Consider the following 14,844-nt stretch of genomic DNA (forward strand, 5'->3'; position numbering starts at 1 on the left):
TTTTAACTCTCAAGATGATTCCAATGAGCAACCAAGGTTGGGATCCACTAATCCCCAACTCCTTCCCCAACCTCCTCTAGACTGCCCTAGACTCATCTCCTCAACTTCTTCTGAAGCAGAGAAAAAGGGAACAGAGAAAGGAGGAGACCACGGGTGAATCCCCAAAGAGTCCTGAAGATCAGATCAGCACAGAGCTCTACACCCTGCACTGCTGGTGAAGAGTTTGTTCCAAAGTTCACACTGATCCCAAAGAAAGAGCCCATGGGCTGGACACTAGCCTATTTGTTTAGGTTAATGCAGAGCATGAGATGTTATGCTTCTTTAACTCCAACTGTAAGATGGTTCTTGGGAAACCCACTCCAGGAGGGGTAACTAGCTTCCAAGTACAAAGTTCAAAGGGCGAAAAATCAGTTGAGGCCCAGTATCTGGCTGTTCTACCTCATTAGCCACAAGTACATGAGGTCAGTCATTCTGGTACCAGGAGAAGCTGACTGAAGTCATGTGGCCGAAGCTCTCAGACAGACACACAGACATCTCAAGTCGTTTACAGTCCACAAGACTTAGGATGAGCTGTCTACCACACCCCTACACACATCCTGCCTAGTTCCCACAGCAGATCTCAGCCCCTGTCACCTAACTCATTCTATGAAGGCAACATCACCCTAATACAAAAGCCAGATAAAGATACTACAAAAAAAAAAAAAAATTACAGACAAATCTCTTGAATGAATATAGATGCAAAAATCCTCAACAAAATACTTGCAAATTGAATCCAACAGCACAGTAAAAGAATTATACACCATGACCAAGTGAGTTTTATTCCAGGTATGCAACTGTGGTTCAACACAAGAAAATCAATTAATGTAATACAACACATTAACAAATCAAAGGGGAAAAAAACCACATGAGCATATCAATTGACAGAGAAAAGGCATTTGACAAAATCTAGCATCCTTTCTTAACAAAAACACTTCGAAAGACAAGAATAGAAGGAAACTTTCTCAAATGATAAAGCGCCTATATGAAAAACACACAGCTAACATCGTACTAAATGCTGAAAGACTGAAAGCTTTCCCTCTAAGATCAGGAACAAGACAAGGATGCCCACTGTCACCAACATTATTCAACATTGTGCTAGAAGCTCTAGCTAGGGCAATTAGGCAAGATAAAGAAAGAAAAGTCACCTAAATTGGAAAAGAAGAAATAAAACTGTCACTATTTGCTGATGACATGATCCTATATTTAGAAAGTCCTGAAAAACCTATGACAAAGCTACTAGAACTAATAAATGAGTTCAGCAAAGTGGTAGATACAATATCAGTACACAAAAATCAGTAGTGTTCCTATATACTAGTAATGAGCAATCTTAGGAGGAAATCAAGAAAAAATTTCATTTACAACAGAACTAAAAGAATCAAATATCCAGGAATATTTCTTTTTTACTTCACACCATCTTTTATTGCCTTTTATTTAAAAACGAGAGCATTGCATAAGTTAATATAAAAATTGGTTTAGCTATATTTTGATCTATATCCTTAAATTACCAGTTCTTGAAACAAAAAATCAATTTAAAAATATTTTTTAAATGGGTGATTGACGTTTTCTTTCTTTCTTCATTCATAAATGGCTCTGTGTGCCTACTATGTGCCAGCCACTGGGATAAGATTTTGGAGTAGAGCAAGGCGGGCAACCCAGCTTTTTTAAGCAGGGTTTTTGAAGGTATAGAAGTAGAGTAGGAAACAATCCCGAAAGGCAGAGAAGGCTCATAGAAACAAGTTCTGAGAGTATTTCTGCCTGTGATCTTAAGCAGCAATTTAACTAACTTGAACATTCTTCCTGTCAGTAGTTATGATGCTCTGTTATTAAAGGGATTTCTCCCAAATTGCCTTATTGCATGTCACACAATATACGGCATTCATAGTCTTCCATATACTCCAACACTAGTGAATCAGTAACTAGTTTTAGGATCCCTTTTTCTTTTCTGTAGACTGATTTCAACTAGGAGAATTTTGTAGTTTCTTCTGTCCTAATGTTTTGGCATGTTTGTTTACTCCTCAGGTGAAGGGGGGCGATAATCTAATAAAAACAGATAAGTTTTTTTTGGAGGGTAAACTTAATGTTATGGGAGTGCTCAGGAATGACTACGGTTTGTTAATTTTGGGGGGGTATGGTAGAAACAAGTTGGCAGCAATGTAGTTATTTTAGGTTATTTGTTTTTCTTATTCCTTTGTTTGGTTATAGTTTGTTTATTTTCTTAGGGTATGGTAAGAACATGTTGGAAGCAATGTAGTTATTTTAGGCTATTTGCTTTTCATATTCCTTTGTTCAGTTATGGTTTGTTAATTTTCTTGGAGTATAGTAGGAACATGTTGGAAGCTATGTAGTTATTTTACATTATTTGTTTTTTCTTATTCTTTTGTTTTGCTTTTGTTTTAAATGTTTTTTTATTGTTCATTTAATTTTTTGATAAAGTTAAAAAAAATTTTTTTAAATAGAAAAAAAAAGCACATGAAAAGATGTTCAACATCACTAGCTATTAGGGCAATGCAAATCAATACCACGATGAGATATCATTTCCCACCAACAGAATGGCCACTATTAAACAAACAGAAAATTACAAGTGTTGAAGAACTGTGGAGAAATAGGAACACTCATTCACTGCAGTAGGAATATAAAATGGTACAGCCACTGTAGAAGACAGTTTGGCGGTTCCTCAGAAAGCTAAGTTCCATAGAACTGCCATATGATCTGGCAATCCTGCTCCTAGGCATATACCCAGAAGAAGGGAAAACAGGGACATGAACAGACAGTTGCACAATTATTCACAAGTGCCAAAAGATGGAAACAACCCAAACACCCATCAAACGATGAGTGGATAAACAAAATGTGATATATACATACAATGGAATATTATTCAGCAGTAAGAAGGAATGAAGTCCTGATGAATTTGACAATACAGATTAACTTTGAGGACATTATGTGGAGTGAACTAAGCCATACACAAAAGGACAAATATTGTATCATCTCACTAATATGAACTAAATATAATGAGCAAATTCATGGAGTTAATATCTAGAATATAGGTTACCAGAAGACAGAGTAAGGGTAGAGAATGGAGAACTGATGCTTAATGTGTGCAGAATTTTTAAATAAGGTTGACTGTAAATGTTTACAAATGGATAGAGGTGATGGTAACACATTACTGTGAGTGTAATTAACAATGCTGAATCGTGCATATGATTGTGGTTGAAAGCGAATGTTTAGGGTTGTGTATGTCACTAGAAGGAAAGTTACAGGATGAAAAACAGGACTGAATAACATAGTAAACCCTGTTGTGGATGATGAAGGTGATTAATATTACAAATATATGAATATTCTTCCATGAACTAGAACAAATGCATGTCACTATTACAAGGTGTTAATAATAGGGTGGTATATGGGGGGAAAATACACCTATTGCAAACTACAGGCTAGTGTTAGTAATATATTAACATTCTTCTATCAACTGTAACAAAGGTAGCACACCATTGCTAAGTGTCAAGAATAAGGGGGTTCAGGGGTATGAGGTTTTTTTTTGAAGCAATGAAAATGTTCTAAAATTGATTGTGGTGATGAAAGCTCAACTCTGTGATTACACTGAGAGCCACTGATTGTACACATTGGATGGATTTTACAGCATGTGAATAAAACTGCTTTAAAAAAAGAAAAAAAAAGATACAGGAGGTAAAATGTCCTGTTTATGAAAGAAAAAAAAAAAGTCACAGTGTGGGCAAATGTAGACAAGGAAAGACAGGAGCAGAAATGTCCAACCATGCTAACAATGGGCCAAAACACCTTGGCTCAGAAGAAAGGATGATCCAGTGAAGCTAGACTTTTGGATACCTATCTCTGATTCTGCCAAGAGAAAAGTTCCATCTCTCCTGCAAAACAGGAAGAAAAGTCTCAAACCTCCTTTCTGATCTCTGAGCTATTATAAAATTAAAGCTGCTTTTAAATCAACCAAAGACAGGTTTTAGAAAGTGTTAAGATGCAAACGATTGTGGATATAATTTGCAGCAGTGGTAGATACCATTTTGGCCAACAGTTACCTGCCAGGTTACTTATATTCATCACCTAATGTAATCTGACATAAAGTAGGATTTATTGTCTTTATTTTACAATTGAGAAAACTCAGCCAGTGGCCAGCTACAAAGCCTGTATACATTCCACCATACTATGTGCCTCTTTATTTGTATGCAAGGATGTGGGGCTGGGAGTGGGATTATCTTCCCCTATGATTGTGGAGCTTCCGGCCACAGAAAATGGGTGCAATCCAGAAAGAGTTCTGGGAGATCAAAATAATCAGTTTAGAAAGGGCTGTCAACACACCACTCTGGTCACGAAAAGCTTCGTTCATCTAGTAACACTGGACAAGACAGAGAGGTTCCTTCAGAACTCAGAATTCTTTCATTCATTCATTTATTCATCTAACAAGCATGTATCAAGCACCCACTGTGTATCAAGCCCTGTGCCAAGTTCTGCAATTAAGATCCAATCCCTAGCCTTCACAGAAAAGTGAAATTGGAGAATTATGAGAATCAGGTGTTACAGAAGTCACTAAGGGAAAAAAGAGGCAACCCACGCAGCCTGGGGGAGTGAAGGGAGATGGGCACCAGAACTACTGTTGCCTGAACTGACTGTACAGAGGAAAGTGCTGGGAGGATGGGGACAGGGGAGGCGATATTCCTGGCAGAGAGGGCAGCATGTGATTACCCTGACAGTGAAGTCAGTAACGAATGAAGCCACCCATCCATAGAAAAAATTTACCTGAGCCATAATCGGTAAATGATTTAAAGGTCTATTAGCAATACTAGCCTAGGCTGCAGTTCATCAACAGTTCTAAAGGACTCTGCCTCTCAAGGGGCAGGAAACCACTCTATAAGCAGAAACTGGGTTTGCTCTCTTGAAATTGTCACTGCTTTAAATAGAAGAGGATGAAAGTATGATGGAAATGTAGATTATGCCCCTATGACGTAGAGAGCCCATTCTACAGATGAGGAAACTGAAGCTAATAAATTGACCTGGGGTTGAGCCAGGCCTGCTTGATTCCATGCTCTTAACTACCATATGCAGCTACCTCCCAAACCGATAAGGGTGTCCCCTACACTGTTCAAGAAGGAGAAATGCTGACTTGGGGGTCCTAGCATTCCAACCATCGAGGCGGTGTCTGCATTGTAGGGTAGGGATATTTCATCCAGCTTTTCTAGAAATATAACAACCCCCCCCCAAAAAAAAAAGAAAACTAGAAAATCCTTCAACTTTGGTCTCTTTCTTTCAACCATCTTCCTTCCCTTCAGAGTTAATCTTTTAGAAATCATTTCTACATTGCCTCCCCTTCCTTTATCTCTACAACCCACCCCAGTCCACCCCACCCTCCATTGAGATGACTCCACCAAAGGCACCCCTGACCTCCTAGATGCCAATTCCAGAGGCTGTTCCATTCCTTATCTTACTTGACAGTTCCTCCAGAAAGTCTTCTCTTGAGTGTAAACTAGACCATCCCTGAGTGAGCTGCCCTTCCTCTGTGCTCAGCCCCACTTTAAGCACACTGCATTAGAACGGCTTACATATCTGTCTCCCCCATAGACCATGAGCTTCTTGAGGGCAGAGACTGGGTGGTCATCTTCTTATCCCCAGGACCTAGCCCACAGAGAGGCACATAGAAGACAATAAATTTTGCAGAGTCAATGAACAGTATCTCCAAAATCATCTAACTCCACTCTCACTGCCCCAAAATTTCCCTCTCCAAAGTTACCAGTGACCACCATGTTTACAACCCCATTCAGTTATTGAACCTAGATTGACATCTTAGCAGATTGGACACTGTTGGTATTCTGGACTGTTTTGTGTGTGTGTGTGTGTGTGTGTGTGTGTGTGTGTGTGTGTGTGTGTTTCTTTTCCAGGATACCTATCTCTCAAATGTTAGCATTCCTCAGAAGACTGTCCCAAGCCCTTTGCTCCTCCCTTTCTTCATCTTATCAAGGTCATCTCATCTACTTCTGTGATTTCAATTACCGTCTATATTCCGATAATTCCCAAAAGTCTGTCACCAGCTCAATTCTCTCTCATGATTCCAGATGCATATGAATATCCAACTGCCTATTGGACATCACCAAGCACAAGCTCAAAATATCCAAAACTGATCCTATCAATTTCTCTCAAACCTACTTCTCCTCCAGTGTTTCCCACATAAGTAACTAGCCGTAATTACAATCCACCCAGTTGCCCAAGCCAGAAACCTGGATACCTTATCATGGTCAACAGCCTCCATTCACAATCAGTGTCCAAGTGTTAAACAATCTCCTCAATCCCAAAACATGACTCTAGACTAAGCCACCATCATCGGTCACAGGGATAATGACAATAGCTCCCTAACTGGTCTCCCTACTTTCAGTCCTGCATACTGAAGCCAGAGTAATCTTTCTAACATCATAAAACTGATCATGTCACTCTCCTGCTTTAAAAGTCTTTAAAAAGAGGATAAAAAGAAAAAAAAAAAAAAAGTCTTAAGAGTTTTTCATTGCCTTAGGAGAAAGTCCACTGTTTTAGTTTGCTAATGCTGCCAGAATGCAAAACACTAGAGATGGATTGACTTTTATAAAAGGAGGTGTATTTGTTTACACAGTTACAGTCTTAAGGCCATAAAGTGTCCAGGTAACACACTAGCAGTCGGGTACCTTCACTGGAGGATGGTCAATGGTGGCGGGAAACCTCTGTTAGCTGGGAAGGCACATGGCTGGCGTCTGCTCCAAAGTTCTGGTTTCAAAATGGCTTTCTCCCAGGACGTTCCTCTCTAGGCTACAGTTCCTCAAAAATGTCACTCTTAGTTGCACTTGGGGTATTTGTCCTCTCTTAGCTTCTCCAGAGCAAGAGTCTGCTTTCAACAGCCATCTTCAAAATGACTCTCATCTGCAGCTCCTGTGCTTTCTTCAAAGTGTCCCTCTTGGCTGTGGCAGCTTGCCCCTTCTGTCTGATCTTATATTGTGCTCCAATAATTTAATTCAGACCCACCCTGAATAGGGGGGCCAACACCTCCATGGAAATTATCCAGAGTCATCACCCACAGTTCGGTGGGTCACATCTCCATGGAAACACTCAAAGAATTACAATCTAATCAACACTGATAGGTCCGCCCACACAAGACTACATCAAAAATAATGGCATTTGGGGGGATATAATACATTCAAACTGGCACATCCACCAACCCCCTATTACATTCATGCAGCAGATTGTATTTTCCAAAGATGCCTCAACAGTATCTCCCATCCCACATGCTTTTCTTACAGTGTGACTTTGACACTCTTCCCATCAAGAGGTGTAGTCCATTCCCCTCCCTCTGAAACTCAGTGGTCTTTGGTGAACATTTCTACCCATAAAATATGGCTGGCGAGATACCTGGTAACTTCAGAGGCTAGACCATAAAAGACAATGCAGCTTCCACTTTGTTTGCTGGAATATTCATTCTTGAAGCCTTCAGCTGCCATGTAAGAGTTTGACTGCTCTGAGGCTGCCATGCTGTGAGGAAGCTCAAACCAGCCTTTCTGGAGAGACCACAAGGAAAGGCCCTCACACTACATGAAGAGAAAGAGATGCCCAGCTAGCCCCCAGTTTTTTCAGCACTCCACTGTTCCAACTCCCACCATCTGACTGCAACCACACGAGAGATCCTGAATCAGAACTGCCCCACCAAGCTGTTCCCAAACTCCTAAGCCACAGAAACCAGGAGAGAATAAAGACTATAGTTTTAAGCCACTAAGTTTGGATGATTTATCACACAGCAATAACTAGAATAGTTTATAAAGCCCTGATCAGCCTCCCACCACCCCACTCCCATTTACCTTGGCAGGCCCAACTCTTAACATTCCTGCCTTAAACTCAACACTACAGCCCACCCTGAACATCTTTTAGGTCTCAGAGATGCCCTCCTTTCTTGCCTTCAAGACTTCACACTTCTGTTCTATTTTCCTGAAATCCTCCTCTTCCCATTTTCCTCTCAAGTGTTTCTTCACAGGATGGGTATCAGTTTAAACTTCCTTACAGAGGATTCCTTAACTCCATTCAGGGTGGGCCTTTATCAGTGGAGCCATATAAACGTGCTGACTCAGAGATGGAACGGAGTGCAGCTGTGAGTGACGTTTTGAAGAGGAGCAAGCTTGCTAGAGAGTAACGTCTGGGAGAAAGCCATTTTGAAACCAGAATTTTGGAGCAGACACCAGCCACGTGCCTTCCCAGCTAACAAAGGTTTTCCGGACGCCATCGGCCATCCTCCAGTGAAGGTACCCAATTACTGATGTGTTACCTTGGACACTTTATGGCCTTAAGACTGTAACTGTGTAGCCAAATAAACCCCCTTTTTACAAAAGCCAATCCATCTCTGGTGTTTTGCATTCCGCAGCATTAGCAAACTAGAACAGGCCTATTGGTTGTACTGATTGACACCTTCTAAATTGCTCTCGGGTCTATCCTTTCCTCTCCACTCCCACTACCTCTGTCCTTTCAGGCTTTTCTCATTTCCTGCCTGGATTGCTATGAGAGCTTCCTAATTGGTGTTTCTGCCTCCAGCCTTGCCCTCTGTGTCCCACCCTGGCTATATCACTTCCCTGCTTAAAATACCTCAGTGTTTCCTCATATGCTTTAGGGTAAAATCTCAACCCCCTAGAAAGGTATGTCTCGTGCACTAGCCCCTTGCCTCTCTTTTCCCTCTTATTTCCCACAATCCCCATGCACACCTCCCACCTCATCCTTTTCTCACCTGTGTGCCTTTACAATACCTTTCCCTATGCCTACAGTGTCCACGTCGTTCCTTTCTTCATTTAACAGATAACTTATTAAGCACCTAGCATAAGCCAGACACTGTTCTAGGTGCTGAGTATTCCTCAGTGAGCAAATCAAAGTCCTTGCCCTCATATTTACATTCTAGTAGGAAAGACAAACAATAAACAAGCAGATAATTAATATGTCAGGTGATGATGAATGCTATAAAGAAAAACAACAAAATGAGATGGGGAACTAAGAGTAGGATAAGTCTCTGGTAAGGCAGTATTCATGCAAAGATGTGAATGAAGTCAGAGAATAAGCTCTGCAGGTATCTGGGGGAAGAAACTTCCCGGTAGATGGAACAAGTATAAACTCTTCAGGTATTGGCGAGGATGTGGAGAAAAAGGAACCCTCATGCATCCTTGGTAGGAATGTAAATAGAGCAGCCACTGTGGAAAACAGTTTGGAAGTTCCTCAGAAAATTAAATATGGAATTACCATATGACCCTGCAATCCCACTTCTAACTATAAACCCAAAAGAACTGGAAACAGGGACCCAGGCAGAGATTTGTAGATCAACGTTCACAGCAGCATTATTGACAACTGCCAAAAAATGGAAGAAACCCAAGTGTCCACCAACTGATGAGTGGATAAACAAAATGTGGTATATATACACAGTGGAATATTATTCAGCCCTAAAAAGGAATGAAGTCCTGATACATGAGGTAACATGTATGAGCCTTGAAGACATCATGTTGAGTGAAATAATTCAGACACAAAAGGACAAATATTGTGTGATTTCACTTGTATGAAATAACTAGAATATGAAAATTCATAGAGACAGAAAGCAGATAATAGCATACAGGTGGGGGTTGGTGGGGGAAAGAATGAGGAGTTAATGCTTAATGTGAAAAGAGTTTCCATTTGGGGTGATGGGAGAGTTCTGGTAATGAATGGTGGCTTTGGTAGCACACCACTGTGAATGTAATTAACACCATTAAATTGTAGACTTGAAAGTGGTTAAAATAGGAAATGTTATGTTGTATATGTATCACCACAACAGAAAGATTTTAATAAATAAATAAAAACAAACCCTGAAGTGGGACTATGCCAGGCATGTTGGCGGAAAAGCAAAAAGGCTGGTGTGGTAGAAGCCGAAAGAGAGGGCGAAAGTGGTCCGAGATGAGTCAGAGTCGTCAGATGGAGCATGGGCTCGTAGGCCGCGGCAAGGACTTGGGTGCTTATCTGCACCATGGCTCTTTTTCATCCTTCAGTGTTGAGGGCAGATGCCATCTCCTGAACAAGCTGTTCTCCACCCCCTCCTAGCACTTCTGTGTACACTCTCTCATTGGCTATTTACTTACCTGTCTCCTCCATCACCACGCAAGTTCCTGGCAGGAAGTGGCTGTACCTTTCGGCTCCATGTTTTATAGAGTTCACCAAAGTTCTAGCTATCAAAAAATCATCCAGTAAATTTTTCTCAAATAGTCAAAGCTTTTTTCTTATTCCAGTTCCTGCAAGCAATTTTCTGATCACTAGATGGGTTCCCCAGTGACAATACCAGGAGGGTGGTGTCTTGATAATGGATACATGCATTCTAGCCATTAGAAATTACACATATCTGCTCACCACTGCACACTGTAAACTGGAATTCTCATTTATACCTCAGTCTCTTTTTCAGGTAAATTTGACTCAGCTGGTGGGAAAATGACTGGACTCTGCGTCATGATGACCCAGAAAGGCTCTGCACAAGGAAGGACCATATAAGCAGCCCAGCAGAAGCCCTACATACCCCCCTACCTCATCACACAGCCCACCTTCCCTATTTCAGATGGTGGCCCCATCAACCTCCAAGCTTGAACCCTCAATATCACCCCTGAAACTCCTGTACCCCGCACATCCAGAAGTCCTAGAAATTCTACCTTGTAACTGTTTATTTAATTACCCTCTCACCTCTGTTCCCTAGGCCACTCCCGCACCCTTCACATGAATTCAGGTTTTAGCTCCCTCTGCCAGTCTCCCCACCTTCTGTCTGGGTCTTTCCAAAAACACCCTCCACTAGTGTTTTCCTTCTAAGTAAACATTGTTTCACTCGCCTGCTTAAAATCACTAGCTTCCATACATACGACCTAACTAATATGAACTACATATAACTAACAAACTCACGGTCTTAATATCTAGAATATAGGTCACCAGAAGATAGAATGAGGGCAGAGAATGGGGAGCTGATGCTCAATTTATGCAAAATAGATAATAAGGTTGACTATAAATGTTTAGAAATGGATGGAGATAATAGAAGCACATTATAGTGAATATAACTAAGAGTAATGATACGTGGATGCAATTGTGATTGAAAGGGAAAGTTTAGAATCATGTATGTCACTAGAAGGAAAGCCATAGGATGAAACATGGAACTGTATAACATAGTGAACCCTCTTCAGGATGTAAATGTTCCAGAATTGCTTGTGGTGATAAATATACAACTTCTGTGAGTATACTAGAAGTCAGTGATTGTACACTTCAGAAGGATTGTATGGTATGTGAATTTATCTCAATAAAACTGCTTTAAAAAAAAAGAAAAAAAAAACACTAGCTTCTTTCTACCCTTACGATAAAGTCCAACCTGTTTAACCCTCCTTGTGTTGGCCCTGGGCTACATTTCCAGTTTCTGCTGCCACCTCACCCACTCCCACCCCACATTCCAGTCATACCAATACCTGAAATTCTCAGAATATCTGCCTCTTTGTACCTCCTCACCTTTGTACAATCAGTTCCCTTTGTGAGAAATAATCTAGAAAGAGGCTAGATATCTTTTTCAGATTCAGTTCAGATGTCAGCTTCTCTGCGAAGTCCTCCTAAGTCTTCCTCCCCACAAGAAGAAAGTTATCCCTCTTGCTCCTGAGGTGCCTCTATCACCGCACTTATTATAATGTGTGACTATTTTTTGTTCTCATGTCTGTCTCCCTCCTGGACCTTGTGTTCCTAGACAGCAAAGGCTATACTTTATTCTTCTTTGTTTCCCAGCACTAAGTAAAATATTTAGCACATAGTGCACCCCAAGTAAATGTTTCCTGAATGGATAAAGAGTGAATAAATGGAAGCCCTTCTCTTGCTAAATCTGGCCATTTAGCCCAAGTCCTCACTTAGGCTAAACAGAATATCCTCATAGATCTCAGCATCTGACTTGTGCTAGGTGCTTATTCAACAATGGCTGAAGGAATGAATCCATGAGTCATATGTCTAAATTCTAACAATCTTGGCTGCCCTTCTGAACCTTCTCCTAGACCTCTAATGTCTCTCTTAAGTTATAAAAGATAGAACAAAGTCCAGATTCTACCTATGCAGCAATATCTAATTTATCTAGCCATAACCACTCAAGAAAAAGCCAAGAAGCAGAAAGAGGAAAAGGCCTATAAGTAGTCAAGAGAGACAAAATTTTAATCATAATTATCAATACCTTACACTTGAGTCATGGTTTATGGCTTTCTAATTTCATTCTGAATCTAATTTCATTCTCGTGATAGCCTCAAAGTAAACAGTCACTGCACCTTGAGCACAGTCTCAAACACAAATCTGGTGCACTTTTCACTCTACCAGAATTGTCTCAAATATATTGCCATAAATCCATGCATAAAAATCTGTGCCTTTTTGTTTCTTCACAGGGGAGCTGGGCGGATTAATTCCTAGCTGTGGCTACTTTAAAAGTATTCTTATAAGGGTGTGCCCGTATGCGAATGTGTACGTTGTTATACAAGGATTTAAGTATATCTCTATTCTCAAAATAGAAGTAGCAAGTTGGAAAGAAGTGACTGATGGAAGCAGGCACTATGCCAGGATCCAGGAACCACAGCTGTCAGGGATGACACAGACAGAAACCTTAAGGAATAAAACCTGGAAAACCGAAGTCAGACAAGCAGTCTTGGGCCACTGAGGAAGCAAACATTTCTTCCCTACCCTAGTGGTCTGGGAAGGCCTCAAAGTCATACAAGAATTGAGATGTAAAATGGCAATCCCAAGTCACCAAAAGAAATGTCAAAATTATGAAGGCAAGCAAACGTCATTGGTTTTAAAGAGATTTCCAACAAAAATGGTTAAAATAATAAAATTCTAGTGCTTAAAGGGACACAGACATCTGGAAATTTTACTTAGGTGGAAAAATCCTTACTCTACACAAGATATGGGTATGTACATTTGAGGGCCCCAAGGCCAACAGATCCTAAAACTTGTTTTGCCTGCAAGCCAACCTACAGGTCAACTGTAAATGATGCAAGAGAAATTACAGATCACATTTAAGACCTCAAGGGAAAAAACCCTTCTTGCAACACAAGACAGTGCCTTCCACCCCTCCCTGACTGTTGCCATGTATGACTAACATCCCTATACACGGAGATGAGTCCGAGCCATACACACGAACACACGGATCACAAGAGGACCCCACAGAGGACAGCCAGCTCTCTGCACAGCAGTAAAAACAGAGAGGCTGAAAGGAAGCTGAGGGGTAAGGCAGGCTGATGAAGAAACTGAAAGAGAAAGGGACATAAGGCTGATTGGGGAGCCAAGGAGAGAGTGATCCAATGAGCAATCGTACCTGGTGCAAATTCCTGCACCCCATTGTTGCTGCTACTGGGTAGCTGCCCTTTAAGCTAGCAGAATTTCTGAGCTTTTTCACAGTTGTTAGGAGAGAGAAGAGGAGAGGAGTCTCTAAGATCTCAGGCCTTCCAAGGCTAGGAGAGCATCTCTAGAGGAAAGACAACTGAAGGCTGGGGCCATACTAGGTCATCCTCTCCGCACTTCCAATATGGATTTGCAAAATGTACAGATTTAAACAATATTATGCAAGATGGAGAAAGAGTCAAGATGGATTGAAACGACAGTTTTAAGAATCAAGCCCATAGAAACACTTGGGTAAGTGAAAGAAGGATATTCACTGAAGCATTAACTATAAGTTAGAAAAACTAGAACCAACTTAAATGGCCATAAACCAAAGTCTGATTAAATAAACTATAGTACTTCTTTAAAGTAATTAACATGGAATAACCTGAAGCATTAAAAAAGGAAGATCTGCAGGTAGAAAAGAATACCACTAATAAATGCTAGGAAGAAAAGCAAACTATAGAATTACATATATAATACAATCCCACGTTTGTAAAGACAGAGCAAAACTACATCTATTGAATGAGCACAGAAAAAAATCAGGAAGGGCAAGCAAACTGATAACAGGTGCTTACCATGGGGAGGATGGGGGAAGGGCGAGTTGCTTTCTCTTTTTTATACTTTGGTATTGTTTGAATTTTCACATAAGGCATACATTAATTTAACAAACCAAAAAAATAAAACAAAATAAAATAAAGCCTTGTTAGAGGCATTCCATTCAATCTCCTAACCCTGGAATTGAGCTCACATCCTCACCTCTGCCAGGCCCTCCACCCTACCACCTCCCACCTCCCATCCCACCCCACTTACAGATGCAGGCAGCAGCCAGCAGGCGGCCGGCAGCATAGGGGGCGAAGCAGCTCGGGAAGAGGGGCTGCACCATGTAGTTGGCAAAAGTGATGGCAATGATGGCCTGGCTGGTGGGCTCGATGATGAGGAGGGAGGTCCAGAGTCGGATGAAGGCAAGGAGTCCCCCGAAGGCCTCAAGGATATAGGCATAGCTGGCCCCAGATTTCTTAATGGTGGTGCCCAGTTCTGCATAACAGAGGGCCCCAAAGACAGAGAAGAGGCCTCCGACAGCCCAGATGACCAGAGAGAGGCCAAAGGAGGCACTGTACATGAGCACGCCTTTCGGGGAGACGAAGATGCCGGAGCCGATCATGTTCCCCACAATCAGGCACACGCCATTAAGCAGTGAGATCTCCTTCTTCAGCTTTACCTGCTGGGACCCAGGGCCGGCTCCATCAGCCAAAGGGGAGACAGCCCCATCTTGCTGGGGGGCCACTTCATACTTCACGCTGTCATCCATGGCAGAGGAGGAGAGAAAAGCCTTCACCAGCTTCCTGGCATTGCCCTCTATGGAAGAAAGATGACGATATGACTGGGCGTTTGGCA

The 14,844-nt window shown here is 41.4% G+C and overlaps 1 protein-coding gene across 5 annotated transcripts in view; it reads right to left on the bottom strand.

Annotated features, from left to right (window-relative positions):
* Positions 1–14,844, bottom strand: part of SLC7A7 (solute carrier family 7 member 7) — a 33,247-nt gene that overhangs the window by 14,111 nt on the left and 4,292 nt on the right. For all 5 annotated transcript variants that reach the window (XM_037834522.1, XM_037834523.1, XM_037834524.1 and 2 more), the window contains one exon: positions 14,260–14,805. In XM_037834522.1, the coding sequence (XP_037690450.1) occupies positions 14,260–14,758 (499 nt within the window). In that variant the 5' untranslated portion in view covers positions 14,759–14,805. The remainder of the gene's footprint in view (positions 1–14,259; positions 14,806–14,844) is intronic.

The sequence above is a fragment of the Choloepus didactylus genome, chromosome 4 (assembly GCF_015220235.1).
Source record: "Choloepus didactylus isolate mChoDid1 chromosome 4, mChoDid1.pri, whole genome shotgun sequence".
Classification (NCBI taxonomy): Eukaryota; Metazoa; Chordata; class Mammalia; order Pilosa; family Megalonychidae; genus Choloepus; species Choloepus didactylus.